Source organism: Desmodus rotundus, chromosome 4, assembly GCF_022682495.2.
Source record: "Desmodus rotundus isolate HL8 chromosome 4, HLdesRot8A.1, whole genome shotgun sequence".
Taxonomy (NCBI): Eukaryota; Metazoa; Chordata; class Mammalia; order Chiroptera; family Phyllostomidae; genus Desmodus; species Desmodus rotundus.
This window is the reverse complement of record NC_071390.1, coordinates 166,916,745-166,935,004: the sequence shown is the minus strand read 5'-3', so window position 1 is coordinate 166,935,004 and position 18,260 is coordinate 166,916,745. Positions and strand designations below refer to the sequence as shown.

At 43.6% G+C, this 18,260-nt stretch overlaps 1 protein-coding gene across 3 annotated transcripts in view; it reads left to right on the top strand.

Moving 5' to 3' along the window:
* ANAPC4 (anaphase promoting complex subunit 4) overlaps positions 1-17,023 on the top strand; it is a 33,921-nt gene extending 16,898 nt beyond the window's left edge. For all 3 annotated transcript variants that reach the window (XM_053922704.2, XM_024573653.4, XM_024573652.4), the window contains 13 exons: positions 2,141-2,196; positions 4,995-5,041; positions 6,145-6,201; positions 6,514-6,570; positions 8,446-8,539; positions 12,206-12,303; positions 13,115-13,176; positions 13,255-13,293; positions 13,388-13,489; positions 14,295-14,369; positions 15,303-15,476; positions 16,157-16,280; positions 16,675-17,023. In XM_053922704.2, the coding sequence (XP_053778679.1) occupies positions 2,141-2,196; positions 4,995-5,041; positions 6,145-6,201; positions 6,514-6,570; positions 8,446-8,539; positions 12,206-12,303; positions 13,115-13,176; positions 13,255-13,293; positions 13,388-13,489; positions 14,295-14,369; positions 15,303-15,476; positions 16,157-16,280; positions 16,675-16,902 (1,213 nt within the window). In that variant the 3' untranslated portion in view covers positions 16,903-17,023. The remainder of the gene's footprint in view (positions 1-2,140; positions 2,197-4,994; positions 5,042-6,144; positions 6,202-6,513; positions 6,571-8,445; positions 8,540-12,205; positions 12,304-13,114; positions 13,177-13,254; positions 13,294-13,387; positions 13,490-14,294; positions 14,370-15,302; positions 15,477-16,156; positions 16,281-16,674) is intronic.
* The last annotated feature ends 1,237 nt before the right edge of the window (positions 17,024-18,260 follow it).

Genomic DNA, 18,260 nt, shown 5'->3' with positions numbered 1-18,260 from the left:
AGTGCTACATAATTGGTGGGGTGTCCCCCTCGAGGTGACACATCCAGAGGCAAACGGTATCTGTCTGCCACTCCTTAGTGGTGTCAGTTCTGATCGCCCAGTCAGTGTGTTAAGCATGCTAAACTCGAAGTGTCTGGAAGCTGCACTGGTAGAGCTGTCCAGTGCGTGTAGATGGTATGAGACTAGCATTCAAGGGAGGGGTCTGGGCTGGAAAGGTAGGTTTGGGAGCCGGCAGCACATGGGTGTTATTTCAGCTGTGAGCCTGGATGAAGTAGGGGGTGTGCTCAGAGAAAAGGAGAGTTCTGAAGTGGAGTGATGGGCGTCCTGGCACACAGAAGCGGGTTAGATGGGGAGCTAGCAAAGGAAATGGGAGGCAGAAAGACCAGGGGAGTGGTGTCCTCCTCAGGTCTCTTCGAGGACATTAATGAAAAGTTTTCACTGCTCCCTGAGTTATCTTCATTCACTTCCGGGGTCACTGAGTTTGTCTCGATCTCTTATTGCAAGCTTCCTTCCAATACCTGATGCCCGGTGGTTTACTCACATTTATTCACGAGGCAATTGGAAGGTGCTTGGAGTCTCTGGGTTCCGGGTGGCCTGAAGCCAGCATGAGAGCCCGGGTGTGCAGGCCTCTGCTGAGTGCAGCCAGCGCCCACACGGCTCTGCCTCGGCTCTTCCCGGGTCATTCTGCTTCTTCGGAGAACCCTGCATTTGTTCTCTGTCTGCAAGGTGAACCCCTAGGCTTTTTGGGAAAGAACATACCACTCTTTTAGTTTGGCCTGCTGAGTCCAGCCCCACACGTCATCCTAATGACTTCCGTTGAACCTGACATTTCTGAGGACCCAAGCATCTGTGGGATTCTGCAAGGTGCGTGGCTCCTTGCTGCCCTCTCTGCATCATCTGGCACGTGGCTGCCTCTGTTGAGCTTCAGCTGTTAGCAGTCCCTGTCAGCTTTAGGCATTTCTGCAATTTAATTGTTTCCTACTGCCCGCTTTTTCCATGAGTTCATAACACATCCATTCCTTTCCCCACCAGCTCACCATCTCTTTAATGGGCTTTGAGGAGGTAGGGGTTATGGATGGGAGTGCTCGGACACATGGAAGGAAAAGCTACACAGTATTAAGCTCTCTGTGATTAAGCTTTCGGTGTCAATGAAAGGTGGTTTAACTGTTTCTTCTTTGAAGAAAAGATAACAGATAATTAGACATAGCGTTAGTTTACGTTATAGATGGAGGGACTGAGGCAGTGAGAATTTTGATGTTAGCCAGAGGTTACCTGGGATTAGGGTGAACGTATTGATTGGGAAAGATACAAAGGAACTTTTTTTTCTTTTTGCTGCAAGGGAGTTTTGATCATACTGCTTAGTGACATAAGAGATGTGACAGTTTTCAGTCAAGGTTTTACTGGGTACAGAAAGGTTAATGACGATGACCTACCTCTCTAGTAGTAGAATGAGACAATGTTTGGAAGGGGCTTTGAGGCTTAAGAATGAAAAGTGCAGGTGTTATTTAAGCTGCAAGATTAAGATTAGAAAGAGATTTTTAAAAAAATGATAACCCATCCCTGTATTCAGAATCAGTTTCATCAACATGAAGACTTCCAGTTTTAACAGTTAATTTTGGGTCTACGTTTGTGTTAAGCACAGAAATTTAGTTCTTGTGATCCATTATTGTAAAGGCAAAAAATTATCTTCCAAAAATAATGTTCAGTGATATCAGAGGTATTGACAGAATACAAATTTATTATAATGATTTTCCGTTGGGGTTGATGTTTTACTGACCAGTGAGTATTTTTTTAAGCAAAGACTAATGATGAAAACTTTTTTCTGGTTTCTTTTATTTGCAAAGTTAGAAAAGGATTTCGTACTTTTACTGGACGTTAGGAGAGACTGTTATTTGTGGCAAGGCTGTTATAACCAGTCAAAATCTGAGTTATTTGCTTTATTTTTTAAAAGAAGCAGAATTTCCCCTTTTGAAAGTTTATTTTTAGATGTGTGTTTGATTTGTAAAACCTGTTCTAAAGGCTTCAATGTCATCCAGATAGGATATAGCAGAACAGTAAAAATTATTATATTGCACAATTGAAAAATGTTATATGAACCTTATGTAATAATTTCATTTTTGATTTATTTTTATCTTTTTAGAGTTATAGACAGTAGTATGAAAAACTTCAAAGCATTTTTTCGGTGGCTGTATGTGGGTAAGTTAAGTAAAGCATTAAAAATTGTAGCAGTATCCATTTAGAATATTTCACTTACTTTAGTAAATTTCAAATACCTGTAAAAGCAGAGAGAATAGAATAAATGAACCCCCTTCTGCCCTTCACCCACTGTCACCTGTTTCAGAACATGGCCAGCCGTATTTCTCCTGTACATTCACCCCCCTCCGCCCCCCACCCCTGGGGATGTAACCTGCAGCCGTGTCTGTCTCTGTCACTCACTGGTAATAAACCCTTCTTACCTTGTACTGTCTCCTTAGGTTAGAATGACAGCTTGGACTGCCTGCTCTCTATTAGGCATCATTAGGGTTAGAATTAATAGAGAGAGAGGAAAAAGCAAGACACAGGCCTGCCCCCGAGCAGCATAGCTCCTGTTTTTACACTTGAGTCTTCTATCCCTAGATCTGTGCAGGCTATTGCCTCAGCCACGGGCCACAGTGGCTATTTAAATTAGTTGAAATGGTACACAATTAGATATTCAGTGCCTTAGTCACGCTGGCTCTGATCGAGTGCTCAGACACGTGTGGTTAGGGGCTGCCACGCTGGACAGCACAGAACTAGAGCGTTTCCATCACCACTGCTGTTGGGCAGTGATGCCGTAGCTCAGTAGAATGCAGACTGCTTGTGGCCTTCTTTGTATTACCACAGGATCTTTGCATTTGTAGGGAATTAACATATTTATTAACTTGATATTAAATATTTTAAAAATATTTTTATTATATTTAGAGAGAGAGGAAGCGAGGGAGAAAGAGAGGGAGAGAAACATTGATGTGAGAGAGAGACACTGATCAGTTGCCTTTTGTACACGCCCCGACTGGGGACCAAACCTGCAAATGCAGGCATGTGCCCTGACCAGGAATCGAACCGGCAACCTTTTGCTGTGTGGGATGATGCCCAACCAACTAAGCTACACCAGTCAGGACTTGATATGAAATATTAACACTCACTTTACATTATATGCATATTTTATTTAGGCCCATTTGTACTGTTATTTTTGTGACTTCTCTTGAAATTTTTGAAATAATCCAGCATACATTTCCCTCCAACATATGCATAATTTAGTTGTAAATGGAATTTATCCCATATTTGTTAAAATTCTAAAGAGTAAAATAGAAACTAAGTTACCTGTAATGTACTAGCATCCTTTAAACAAATGCCCAGATTTTCTATTCTGATATTTTAAAAACAGACTTCATACTTGTCAGCCTAATATAATCACTTTTGGTAAAATAATGAATCCAATTTGCAGATGTTGACTTTATAATTCTTAGATTTTTCTCAAAACCGTACCAACACCAGCCAGAGTGGGGAGCCAGAGTGTTTCTGAGGCCAGCCTGTTTAATTGATCAGAGATGTTAATTAGAATGAATTCCAGAAACGTTGGAAATAATTTTCTTTTACAGAAGTAGTAGTTTGGTTTTACTTACAAGTAGTGGGGTAAGGTAGGCAGTTTACATTCTCATGGCGTGTCCTGACTAATGAGAAGCGGGTCAGAAGAACAGTGAACTACTGCTCAGTCCCTATCATGGGAGCGGAGGTGGCAGAAACGTGCTGGGCTGGCGCCGGAGACCTGGCTGTACCCCGGCTCTGCCGCTAGTTCACTCTCTACCCCTGGTCTGCTCTTTTGTGAGATCCTAATAAAGGCAGGGGCTTTTTACACTGCTGCATCCCTCGCACCTCTGCTACTCTCAGTAAGTAATTTTGGGATGGATAAATGAATGAATGAGTGGAACTAGATTATGGCCGGTTTTACAGATAATTTAGAAGTTTGAATTTAAAATGTTTTAAAAATAATCGGAATTTGCAGAAGCATGTCCAACATGCTTCTTCCTGACCAGACACAGGGAGCACATTCCAGCACTGCAGAAGCACACGCAGCGCACTTCATGACTTACACGGACGTAACACAGAAACACAGTACTGGTGGGCACAGCCCTGTGGCAGGACCAAGAGTCAGCCACAGCTGCTAGATCAGGGGTCCCCTACCCCCAGGCTACGGGCCAGTACTGGTCCATGCCTGATAGGAAGTGGGCCACACAGCAGGAGGTGAGCTTGGACGTAATGCGCTTGAATTATCCCAAAACCATCCCCCACCACTCTGTCCGTGGAAAGATTGTCTTCCACGAAACCAGTCCCTGGTGCCTAAAAGGTTGGGGACCGTTGTGCTAGATTAAAGACTATATAGATATATGTAAATGTTCATATACCCACATAAATTTTAAATATCTTTATGTAGCAAAAACGCCCAAGGGAAGGAGACACATCTGTTTGGTATTCTAAGGCTTTTGGTGGAAAGAACTACTTGGAGATTTTAAGAGAAGAAACATTGCCGGGTTAGAGAGTAGCATCCCAGCAAATGTCGTCTTAGCACAAGGCAGCAGTTACATCAGTTTGTCTGGAGCGGCGTTGGGCTGGGTGGAAGGAGAAAGTGAAAAATAATTTAAGTTTGTGACCCTTTAGGTTTTTTAAAAATTTTATTAAACTTCTTGCAGTGACATTAATAAGATTACGTGAGTTTCAAACGTACAGTTCCGTAATACATAATCCGTATATCGTATTGTGCGTTTACTGCCCAAAGACAAGTCTCTTCCGTCACCATATTTGACCCCTTTACCCTCCCTTTAGTTTTTAGAAGAAAGTAAGTTTTCCTTGATGAGAAGAAGCTGTTGAAAATGGAAAATTTGGTCCAATGAAACACATTTAGTCTTGGAAAAGAGTCTATAATTAAAATTATGTTTGCAGTTTCCCTTTAAAAATAGTTTTCAAATTTATATTTTCAGCAATGTTGAGAATGACGGAAGACCACGTGCTCCCTGAGCTGAATAAGGTAGTACACAACAGTGTGTTTTCCTAACGTGCTGACTGTGGCCTGGGGGAGCGCAGCTCTGCGGGTCGTCTTGGTGCTGTTGTTATGCAGTTATTAGTGAATAGGTTGTTGGGCTGTGCACTGAGACAGGTCCTAGGAAGCCTTCTGTTTTTTATGTCCCAGAACACCTTTATTCTGGCTCCTAATCTTATAAGACTTAATTTTCTTAAATCTTAAGTGCATTTTTATTTTCCTTGGAGATCTGTACTTGGATATTCCCACCTACGTTGATGTCGGTAAGCCCCATTTCTTGCCAACTGTAAGGATTGCGGCAAGTAGCCACGCAGTGTCTTTCCAGCAGAGCTTACAGAATAGGGCAGAGTTCCCACTTGACTCCTGCAGCTCACCCGTCCACCCCTGCGCACACTGATTCAGGGAGTTTAGGTGATCGTGAGCTTGGAAGAATGGGAGCAGTAAAATTAGCCTCACTGGAGTAAGCAAGTCAGGGACTGCACCTCAGCACAAAGTAGGTCTTGTGTGCTGTGGGACTTGGAAACCCGGCAAGTTCAGCTTAGTGGTTCTGTGAGATCACTCTTACCGTTATTTGGGGAGATAAAATACGTTAATTGTTGGGAGGGACCTAAATGTGTACTTTTTTAAGGGCTGAAGACCTAAGGTAAGGTGAAGGGAGGGTCATTGCCAAAAGCACAGGCCAGTGCTGAAGCAAGCAACGCTGTAGAGAGCGGCCCCTAACTCAGGCTGAGGTTGCTTATCTGGGCTGGCACTCCCCACTCCCGAAGGGGGGGTCTGCACACGTCTTAGCCCAGGCGTACCATGGTAAACCGCCTGTGCCGTGAGGACTGCTGTGGTGGTTGGACTCTCAGATTGGAAAGTGGGTTCAGGTGTTGAGTCATGTGCCTCTCAGAACCCCAGGACTTCACATGTTCAGAGCTGCGTCATCTGGGTTCCTGCTGACATGTCTATGCAGGAACTTTGCTTAATTGGCCTATGGCTTTTGGCAGGTAGTGTAAACATAACACTTGTTATTACATGATATTTCTATTATTGGGAAGCTTTCTTTTACCTTGATTTCTTCTCTTTTTATTCCTTTTCGTTTTTGATAGATGACTCAAAAAGATATCACATTTGTTGCTGAATTTCTTACTGAACATTTCAATGAGGTAGGAAATTGGTATTTCTGTAATGCTGATTTTTTCTTAATAATTGCAGTGAACCTGGGTAATGGTAAGAAGTGGTCGAATTTAACCCTATTTAATTGAAGTCCTTAGCAGTTATGCTTTCTAAACTATTGAATTAACTAATGGCAGTGCTTATTTATGAGCCAAAGCCTGTAAGTTGAACTTTTGTGTGTGTATCTTACAGTCCATGAAAGAAAAGAGTAACTACCACTAAAAGCTCTCTTAAAAAATAAAGTTTTTGGTTTAAATGTAAGTGAGCTGACTTATGAATTGAACTGAATTTATCCTTTTCAGGCTCCAGACCTTTATAATCGAAAAGGAAAATACTTCAATGTTGAAAGAGTTGGTCAGGTATGGGCTTTGGATTTAACTCAGTTATTTTTTTTATTAAAAATAATAATTTAAAAACATTAGCAGTGTTAGTCTTTGTTACCCAGAGTTCATGGAAAGTAATATAAGGCCAGTTATACTTGTCTAGTAGCCCTGCCCTTTCAGTGAATTAGCTAAATGTAGCAGTTTTTAAACTTTTCGGTCTCAGAACCCTTTTACATTCTTAAAATTATTGAGGACCCTAAAGAGCTTTAATGTGGTTGTATCTACAGTGGTAGATATTATTAGGTATTAGAAATTAAATTAAAATATTTTTAAGTCACTTAAAGTAACTATTGTTTTTAAAAATAACAGTTCTATTACATGCTAATGTGAATAATTTCAATGAAAACTATATTTCAGAAAATCAAACTCACTGGAGAGTAGCATTGTTTTATAATTTTGAAAGTCTCCTATATCTGGCTTAAGAGAAGACAGCTAGATTCTCATACCTTCTGCATTTGATCTGTCATGCTATGTTGTTTTGGTTGATGTAGATAAAGAAAGTCTGGCTCGTACAGGTGTGTGGTGGCAACGGACAGGTATTTTAGTAGTGCCGTAGATAACTGGGTGTCTTTGACACTGCACCACATCCTGCCAAGTGATAGCACCCTACGGGCTAGTTTCAGTGTGGACTCTAAATTGCATCAGCGGCCTTTTCATACTCTGATGCGTTGAAATCCACTCGCCGGCCTCGCCCCCGGATGGGCCTGTACCCACGCGTGGCGTTGCAGTGCCCCGGACTGGCCACTTGGAAGATGCGGGCTCACTGAGTGCTGCAGACCTTGCGTGTGCTGACACCTTCGTCCGCGAAGGGTCCGAAAGTCACATTCCACTCCTGCTGTCGCCGGTCCCATCAGCCCTTACGTACTGAGAAGCTGTCAGGCACTCGTGGTTTTTCAGAATTTTAGTTTTTGTATACATGTTTAAATTTTATCATTGGCAACCAATGCTGGCAGTTGTTTTGTTTAACATGACAGACTTACCTTATTTGTTTTCAAGAAAATATCTGCCACGTACCCAAGAATGAATAATCACAGTTTTTCTGCCAGTCATTCTTTCATGTAAAAATGGAATTCCACGAGCCACAAAAACTGCCTGGCTTGAGTCACAACTACATTTCCATAAATGCTTTCCCCCGTGATAACCAAATGCTTTGGTTGCAGCGAAAGTGCTCTATGTATGCTGCCCAGTCTCGTCACACAGAGTGTTAAAAGTATTTGTCCTCAGCGGTTAAGCTCTAACAAAACGAGTCATTTGAGTGGCGTCACCAGAGAGCAGTGAAACTGTGAGTGTGGCAAAGAGGCGTGCGGCGGCTGCTAGTAAGTTTTGGTGCCGCTGCTGTGGCCCTCGTGATGGTGCAGAGATTTTCCCGCCCGTGCTTTTGACCATTGGCGCGATGTCGTCACCATGCGAAGGGCAAGCGGTGACTTGGTACTACTGTGAAAGTAGTATGACCTCCGCAACCCCCGAAAGCGTCTGGGGACTCCCAGGGGCCCATGGACCACATGCCGAGAACTGCCGCTGTCGAGGGGATGGACAGTTGCTTCTGTTCAGATTAATTTATAAACGTACATGCATAAGCTTAAAACACACTTTCTGAAAATGGACCTCAAAATTCAAATTCAGCTTATGGTCTCTGTATTTACAGCATTCTAATCTTAGCAGTTAGCAGTTTCTTTAGTTACTTGGCACTTAGTAAATTTTGGTCACCTCATTTAGAGTAACAGCAATACACTTTCCAAGAGGCGTTGGCAGTAAAACTAACTTAATTAAGTAGAATAATGATAAATATAAACGGTGTTTGAAGCCTGATGTTTGTTTCTTGCATTCACATTTTCGATCCTGTATTTGTAGTACTTGAAAGATGAAGATGACGACCTTGTGTCGCCCCCGAACACAGAAGGAAACCAGTGGTATGACTTCCTGCAGAACAGCAGCCACCTTAAAGGTATTTCCCAGACCAAGGAGATTTTGTGGCCAGTACGTTTATCTGTCTGAGACCAGGGCAGCTAACAGTTTTGCTGAGCACTTGCTGAATACTTACCCAAGCGCTACAGATTCATCTTCTGTGTTCACTTCATTTGGTTAAAGAAACAGCAAAATAACAAGTAGTGTATAACATTACCGTGATGAAGAAACATTCTGATGTTACCTGCAGTATGGTAAGATTGCTTACTCTTAAGTATTACATTGTCTGTTTTGCACCTTATAAGAAAATAGGACATTGTGAAGAAAACTGAAGAGCCTACCAGGCCGTTTTGCCAGTTGCAATTTGTTAACTCCTAAAAGCACAGCGATGCATTGGTGTATTCTCCTGAGGTGGTAGCTTTCTCGTTTACTCGTTATGCCTTTCATTTTCTAGGGTTGTAAAATGTTGAGATGGTAAAACTTCACCTATCCAGCATTATTAGAGATGCAACACAAAATAGCAACCATTAAACATGTCAGAATTTCACTACTTTGGATGAAAGTACTGTCAAAGTATTTCTTTGCTTTCTTAAAGAGTAATCTGACCACAGTTCAGCTGTTTCTTAGGATCCTTAGGGTAAGAGCCACGCTCGTTAATCTTCTCCTTCAGTCCTCACAAGAAGCTGTGGGAAGGCACTATCCATCCTGGTTTTAGTAATGAGGAAACTGAAGGTTAGAGAAGACCCAGGCACACACAGCTCACAGTGAGAGATGGAGCCAGGATTCTGCTGACCACAGAGCCTGAGCTTCAGCTGGACTCAGTAGTCGTCTCTGCCACAGTGATCTGGTTCTTGTTATCCCACTGCCTGAGGGTGGGAGGGAGGGGAAGGAATTCTCTGGGGCCCAGAACTTTGCTTATTGCTGTTTCATTTTAACCCTAGAAGTCCACATTCTTTTTTAGGGCAGCACACACAGGGTGGGACAAAAGTAGTTCACAGTTGTTCACAGGGAAGATAATGCAATAACTAATACATAATACAAGAATAAGGTCTGTTTTGCATGCTCACAACTGTAAACCTACTTTTGCCCTGCCCTGTATTTTTTATTGCTTGAGAGTCTTAAGATCAGCAGGGAGGTGTGTTGATGTGACTTAGCTATTGATTGGAGGGAGAATAACAGTACAGCTGACTCAGCTCATGCACGGTACTTAATCAGGACGCTCAAGGAGTAAGCAAGGGTGCCTGAGGAGGGCTGAGGGCAGTGTGCCAGGCGTGGTGGCACCGGACCTTGTCACTACAGTGGGCTAATAGCGATCCTGGGAACTGTGTTGGGCTAAAAAGAGGTCCTGTCACCTTGTTCCCCCACATCTTCTGTGGCTGAATAGAAAGGCCTAATCTTAGCCACAGGCCTCGTGTAGATCAAAGATGTACTTCAGATCTCTTAAATGCTTGAGGTTTTGCCAGTATGTGAGTTCAGACAAGCTCTTAAGCTTCTCTTACGAATCTCCCAGCTTCTTAAGTCTAGGATGGAGTGATACCAACTGTCATAATGGAACTAGTAAGAAAACTTTGGCCCTAACTGGTGTGGCTCAGTGGACTGAGTGCTGGCCTGTGACCCAAAGGGTCACTGGTTCCATTCCCAGTCAGGGCGCATGCCTGGGTTGCGGGCCAGGTCCCCAGTGTGGGGTGTGCGAGAGGCAACTACACACTGATGTTTCTCTCCCTTTCTTTCTCCCTCCCTTCCCCTCCCTCTAAAAATAAATAAATAAATAATAAAATCTTAAAAAAAGAACTTCAAAATTCTAACACTTTGTAAAAACCAAGGGCTAAATGCTTCAAGCGTGCACTTCGTTAGGGTGCATAGGGGAGGCAGCGTTGTATAACAGGCCCAAGTCGGCGCTCTGGAAGCTGAGCTGCCTGGGTTGACTCCCACTCTGCTGCTTTGTAGGGGTGTGGCTGAGGGCCTGACCCCTCCATGCCCCAGTTTCCTCATCTGGAAATGAGATGGTAATAGCGCCCTCCTCGAGAAGCTGTTGTGAAGACTGAGTGAATTAAGCTGGTTGAAGTACTTAGAAATAGTGCCTGGCACAGGGCACATAAGCAGTCATTATACTCCCAGCTGAGCTGTTTTTACTCAGAACATATCTGACACCAAAATTAGAGGGATTGTCCCTCATGACACCAAGTTCTGACACCTACAGTTTATTTCTCACACTAACTACTTGAGTTAGCACCAACTCCACAGGTCTAAAGGCTCAGTCCTACAAGACTGCCCCCTCTTCAGACTCTACTTGCAAGTGTTTGGACCCCAGGTTACCCCCATTTTTGCCCCACCACTCCCCCCCTTCAGCTTTCATAATTTGGCTCATGAAATTCAGACATACACTTAGGTTTCTGGTTTATTATAAAGGATACCACTAAGGAACAGCCCAGTGGAAATGATGCACAGGGCCCAGTATGGGGGGAGGGGCATGGAGCCCTCCCCAGGAAACCCCCTCCCAGAGCCTTGGGGTGCTCGCCTAGCCCAGGCCCTCTGCGCCCTGCTGTTCAGGGGATTCTGTGGGGTTTTCATCATGTAGGCGTGACTGAGTAAGCCATTGACCATTGGTGATTGAACCTTAACTCCAGCTCCTCACCTTCCCCGATGCTGGGGGATGGAGCTGAAAGTTCCAAGCTTCTAATCCGGGCTTGGTCTTTATGGCACCCAGCCCTGTACTGATGCTGGCTAGGGCCTGGCAAGTGGGCCCTGTCAGAACAACAGATGCCCCTGTCACCCTTGCCACTCGGGAAATCCCAGGGTTTTAGGAGCTCCGTGCCAGGGACTGAGGGCAGAGAGCACATATCTTTCTGCAATACCACAGCATCTGTCCCCCAAAAATGTGGGGCGCTTAAACTGTCACCATGATTAACGTGCATTTTGTCCAGCTTAGCTGGCGCGTGAGCTGCTGTAGGTTGGGGACCCCACAGGCCACAGTGGAAGAGGGAGTGCTCGGGTGGTGGACTTGGGCTTGATTTGTAGATACTTAGTCATTTTCATAGTGGGCAATTACCTAAGCCGCCTAGGTCGCTTTTTTTTAAATCTGGAAAATGGAGAATATGATGCTTGCTTTGTACAAGCATTGTAAGCAAAAGAAATAACAGATGTAAGAAGAACCTAGCATAGTTGGTGTCAGTAAATGCAAAATTATATATTACTTTCTACTGAAAAAGTAGCCTTTTTACAGGTAAAGAGCATATTTTCACAGCACCAGTTCCTTGTCTCCCGTGTCTGTTTTTAGTCTCCCACTCGTCCACAACAGCCCTGGACTGCTGCCGCCACGCCACCGTGGCTAAGAACAGAGAAGACCGAACCGTCTCTTTACGTGTCGTAGGGTTCCCAGACCTTCCCCCTCTTCTCACGGCCAGCAGAAGCACACTGTTGGATTTTGTTGGGGAAAATGGCACACAGGGTGATAAGCTGCTAGGACTCAGCTTGTAGTTAGGAGGGGTTGGGCTTGCCGGGCTGTCCGCAGCAGATGATGAAAGGCGGGGGACACAGTTGTCGCTGTTGGTGAGACGATGTGCAGGTACCGTGAAGTGGCCAGGGAGAATTCCACGGCCAATCAGATAAGCTGGCTGGGCGGGAGGCTGCTCATAGGAGGATTTTTTCTTCTAATCATCTGGTTGACTCTAGTTTGTTTGTTTGTTTCTGTTTTTGTTTGAACCAGAAAGTCCTTTGCTGTTTCCTTATTATCCTCGAAAATCATTGCATTTTGTGAAAAGGCGGATGGAGAGCATTATTGATCAATGTTTACAGAAGCCCGCAGTAAGTTGGAATGCATGTCTCTGTGTGGGAGCAAGAGTGTCTCCAGTATGTGGCTCATTTTGTAAACGATCCTAGTCGTTTAGATGAATCGTGTGAAAATGCTGACCTTCAGCCAGTTTTGACTAACAAAACTGGCAGTTTGATATGGTTCACCCTAATATTTCCTGTTACTATATAAATTATAAAAAGATTATTGAAAGTGTTCGCATCTTTAGTATTTGTTCCCAGAACAAACTTACTATAAGTGTTCTTGGTTACAGAGCTGACGTCTCTCTTGTTTGCTACTCAGGATGGATGACAGGTGCTCTGGGACCAGAGGAGCTGGTTCTCACTGTGCCATGTGCTTATCTCCAAGGTCCTTCTCAGCTTAGAGTTGTCTCTCTTATCCTTACTGCTATAACTGTCATTCAAGTTTCTTGTGTGAGCCCTGGCCGGTGTGGCTCATTTGGTTAGAGCGTTGTCCTGTAACCTGTGGGTTTGTTTCCTGGTCAGGGCACGTATCCAGGTTCCAGGTTCGATCCCCGGTCTGGGTGCATGTAATCCCCAATGTGAGCGTGTCCAGGAAGCAACCAGTCGATGCTTCTCTCTTGCATCAGTGGTTCTCTCTCTCCCTTCCTTTCTCTCTAAAAGCAATGAAAAAATGTCTTCAGGTGAGGGTTAAAAACAAAAAACAAGTTTCTTGTGAGAAAGGTTTGATGATATAGATGATTTTTTACTAGACTTACCCAGGAATGGTCACTTACTTTCTGTAGAGTATTCATCTGTGTATATGTAAGTGCCCTAATAATATTTTTAATCTTATTTTATTTAGGATGTAATTGGAAAATCAATGAATCAGGCAATCTGTATTCCATTGTATAAAGATACGAGAAGGTAATGCTGTTTGCCTTTTGGGTGATATAATTCAGCAGCCAATTTTAAGTTTCCCTAATTTTTTTTCTCTTGTTTTAGTGAGGACTCTGCACGTAGATTGTATAAATTCCCTTTTCTGTAAGTGTGTTTCTCCCCAGTCGTGTAACAATACAGCTTTGTCCTGTGAATTGGTGGCTACAAGTCATGTTTGACTGTATTTTCTTTTTCTTAGGTGGAATAATAAGACTTCAAATCTGCATTATCTTCTTTTCACTATTTTAGAAGATTCACTGTATAAAATGTGCATCTTAAGGAGACATACTGATATTTCCCAGTAAGTGTTAGTCTGAAATGTGAATCAGAAGGGATAAGATTTTACTCTCAATAATAAAACATACAGCTTCTCTTCCCTAGTTTTCAGGTTTTGGTGAAACTACCTTATGACGTTAGGCTCGTCACTGAACTGTTCTTAGTCTTAGTTTTCATGTCATGAAGGTGATGGTGCAAATTAGGAAGCTATATGGTATCTTCTGATTCTAGATTATCTGATTTTGTATTGGTATGTAGCAATTACATGTAGGATTTTTTTAAGGCTTAGGAAAAATCAAGAGTGGAAACTCAGGGTTATATCTCATGAATTTGTAGAAGTTCAAAACTGCATTTTGGTTTCCTTATAGGAAGAAATTCTACCTGAGGTTCAGTATGTCTTTCATTAACAAGGGGCCTCACCTATAGAAACTTCTTTTTGAGAATCCAAAGTAAAAGTTCTGAAAGGAAAATCATACTCCTAATGCCATCAGTATCTTAAATGGTTTTAAATCTGAATTTCAAGGACATATTCTGAGACCAAGATATAGCCAAAGCAAAATAATTTGGTTGTTCCAGATGTTCTTAATTTGTAAGGTATGTAGCTACTTGGGTGACTGTAAGACTTTAAACCAAGTTGTAATTTTGGTGTTAGGTTTACCTGTCTAGGTATTTAAATTAGTCACTCCAGGGAGAGCATCGTGGTGTTTTGGTCTGGGATTTGGTGCTGAGGTAAATGCCCGAACACTGGCTGGCAGTCATGCTCTCTCAAGCATTTAGATGATTGGCTGTCCAGGTATTTCCACAAAGTCTCTTTTTTCTCTTTCTTCAAGATCTGTCAGTAACGGACTCATCGCTGTTAAATTTGGGAGCTTCACATACGCCATAACTGAGAAAGTGAGAAGAAGGTAATCCTTGAATTCTGTTTGGGGTGTGTGTGTGTGTGTGTGTACGTGTGTGTATGTGTGTACATATGTGTATGTGTGTATGTGTATGTATACCTGTGTGCATGCGTGTGTGTATATGTGTACGTATATTTGTGCGTGTGACAACACACATTACCGGAATATGGCTGGACTCAGTGAAGCGGTAGATACCTACGAGGCCTTCCTCCCTTGCAACAAAGGGGGCGGAGTGGTCCCATACCGTATGCTTACTGAGTGAGTTGGATAGAACCTTACCACCCTGCAGCAGGAATTTGTCACGAGCTCTCCTGGAATCTCCTCCGAGTCCCTTGTCTGTCAGTCAGAAAGTGATGTGGTTGGTCCCAGGGGCAGAGGGAGGGCTGAGGTTCTTGTTGTGAGCAACAAGGTGGTGGTGTCCCTAGTGCAGTAGGGTTTTCTCAGGATGCGAAAGGGCAGCAGTACTATGTCACCCCCGAGCCTTTGCAGAGGACAGAAGCGACACTACTCGTGGGCTGCTCTTTTTCTCGGTCCCTTACATAAAAGTACTTTGTAGTAGCGTCTTTGAAGTTGCTGTGTCTTCGTATATAAATCTTACTGCTGCTTCCAGTCTTGTTAACTCAAAATACACAAAAGGTATAACTCACGGCATTTCCACAGGCGTCAGGCCTGACCACAGACGCTGTGAGCCAGCCTCACAGATGTTTTCCTCTTCCGTGTTTACTATTTTTAGGGCCTAGTTGTATTTGGGAATAATCAGCACATCGGGTAACTGATTTCAGTGCAGACTAATGATATTTTGTAAATGCTATTGTATAGAATGTCACTTGGGTTTTTTGTTACCAGTTTTTTTTCGCTTTGTACAAGTGTGTTATGCGTGCAGTCTTGTCTCTGTAGTTATGCTCGTCCCTCACGTAACAAAGCCGGCTTCAATTCCAGCACCTACAGCTGCCTGGATGCCCAGTTCTACGATGACGACACTGTAACGGTGGTCCTTAGGGACACTGTGGGGCGCGAAGGAAGGGATCGGCTCTTGGTCCAGTTGCCGCTGTCTTCAGTGTATAACTGTGAAGATTCTGCAGAGTATCAGTTCACTGGGACTTACTCTGCAAGGTAACTAGCTCGTTAGTAAGTTCATCTTTCTGATGTATTAGTTAAAATGTTTTTTAATGTATGTTATACATTCTAGTTCCCTAGGTATGCTAGCTAATACTTAGGGGTAATTGTAAAGTCATTTGAGCAGAAATACTCCTATTTTTTTATTTAAAAAGTTACTGGCTTCAACAACTCTTCTGGTCCTTTGCTATACAAGTAAATCAGTATTTGCTGGAACAAGGTTGGCAATTGTTTAGAGTGGAGAATGGGACTTCGTTAGTTCTTTTTTCAGGAGTAGCGTTAAGCCCAGTTTGTAGCAGAATTAATTGTTTTAGGTCGCTGTTAGTGTTTCCCTTCCAGAATTCGGGCCTCAGTAGCTGCATGGAGGGCATGTGGCTCCAAGACAGGGCTTTAGTTGACTGAGATTTAGTAAGCTGATCTCTTCTCTGATTTAAAAATGTGTCAGCTTTCTTTGGAAGGGAATTAAAAAACCTTACTAAGATGATATTCTGCCTATTTGTAATTGCAGTATTTTCATGGAATATAGTACAACAGCTTTTTCACATAGTGGCTGGTAGAAATATAGTGGAAGTGGGACTATTGCTAGAAATCGAACCCATGGTTGACTGATACCACCCCTAGCAAACCAGGGAGAAAATCCCCTTTTCATCCCTGGACTGGCTTTTCCTCCCCTGCAGGCTAGATGAACAGCGAACTGCCATTCCTACACGTACCATGCATTTCGAGAAGCACTGGAGGTTACTGGAAAGCATGAAAGCCCAGTATGTTGCTGGGAACGGCTTTCGCAAAGTGTCCTGCGTGGTAAGCACCTACAGGTTGTTTGCTGAGAGTTACGGGAGGAAGTGACTCTGGGTCTGTGAGGTCCTTTCAGTGTGAGCATTTTGTGATGAATTGCTTTTATTGATTATGAGCTTGCTCGTCCCCTTAGCTATTTAGTTCTCTTGTTCTGAGAAAGCTTACTAAGTACTTAATACCAATTTTAGATTTTGATTATGAAATTGTTACTGTTATGTGTGGAGATCCTTTATGCAAGATGAAGGCTTCAGTTTAGTGATTTTGTTGTAAATTCATGGGAAAATCATTTTCCTATAAAACCATTCTTTGTTTGAACTTCTGATTTCTAATTCCTTATGTGTAATGTATTAGCTAAACCATTAAATTTAAAAGTTCTGTATCTGCCCTTTTTTTTCTTTAGTTAAGCTCCAATCTCCGTCACGTGAGAGTGTTTGAAATGGACATTGATGATGAATGGGAGCTGGACGAGTCCTCTGATGAGGATGAGGAGGCCACCGCTAAGCCCTTGAAAATAAAGGAAGAAGTGCTCTCCGAGCCCGAGGCCGAGGAGCAGTGCGCCGGCGCCGCCGACCTGGCTCCGGAGACGGTCATTAAAGTGGAGAAGCTGGACCCTGAGCTGGACCCCTAGTGTGGGTGTCACTGCTGTATGTCCTCATCACGTCAGAAAGGACACAGGCGATGGCTGCAGTGTCCTGAGCCATTTTTAATTCCCTTTGTATAATGCAGAAATAAAGTCAGTTTTGTTCTCACTCTGCTTCATCTCCTCTTACTAGAATAGTCAGCGTGATAGACTATTTGCTGAAATTCCTTTGTACAGTGTTACTGTGCAGCACTAGTGTTGAAAGAATGCATGAATTGTGAAGAAAAAGGTAGGTATCAGGAATCATTTCTGTATCAGGAAAAAACTACGTTTAGGCATTCACTGTACATTTTGATGGACCTGGTGTTTTTGAAACGTAGACAGCACTTGTTCCTATTTTCCCACCTTCCTCTTTTAGGTTATTTTAGGTCTCCAGAACGCTTTCGAGATTTTGTTTTCAAAATACTCTGGTTTACTGTGATGCCAAGTAAACCAAAGGTGGGTACTGCCTCTCTGACCTAAACAGCAGCAGCAAAGCTTGGCAGCTGCAGGGGTACTGCGTTGTACTGTGTCAGAGCCCCGGGTTCTTGGAATCAGCAGGCGTCTGCGTGTCGTTTTCCTCTGTCCAGAATCGGTCAAGGGCGTGTGGTGGCTGTCTGTGCGGTCGACTCCCTGGGCAGCGGAGCGATGGGGGTCACGGAAACGCAGTTCAGCATTTAGTGCGGAGGAGCTGCTCTCGATTTCCCAGTGCTCATTCCAGAAGCGGAGTGGTGTGCTCGTGTGACTGACTTCCAGAGAGTTTCCGTTTTACCTGTGAATCCTAGTACCAGCTCACTGGTAAATGCAGGACTGCCTTTGAAAGTTCGGAGTATCTTTGGGCGGGAAGATCTGCTGTGGCCAGGTCTGTGGGCACCTGCGGGGTTGCCGCGTCATCTCTCTGTCCCTGTGGTAGGCAGCTGTCGCACTGGGACTGTAGGCACGCCACTGGGTGTGCTCCAGGTGCTTCTGCTGGTCCGACCTTTACTGGTTTTGAAGGGAAAGGTGGTGAAAAGCCACTGTTGTGTGCATAAACTTGGAGTTTAGACCTGGGACCTGCAGGAGACCGACTATGCTGGACTGCAGCCTTGCCCATGACAGGCCTTAAACACGGTCAACATGTAATTTTCAGAACTTTTCATTGGTCAGTGTTCATGGCACAGTGGAGAAGGTCTTAAGCAAGCTCTTGTGAGTGAGAAAGGCGAGCTGTCAGATGACGTTACGGAGAAGTGACAGGTTGTAGGTACGTGGAGTGTTGCAGAGTGCGTTGCAGAAGTTCACCGCGCAACATTTAAATAACTTCTATGGAGTCGGGGACCAGGTAACTATAGCTTGTGCTTAGAATGAGTTCCAATTTCACAATAATTAAC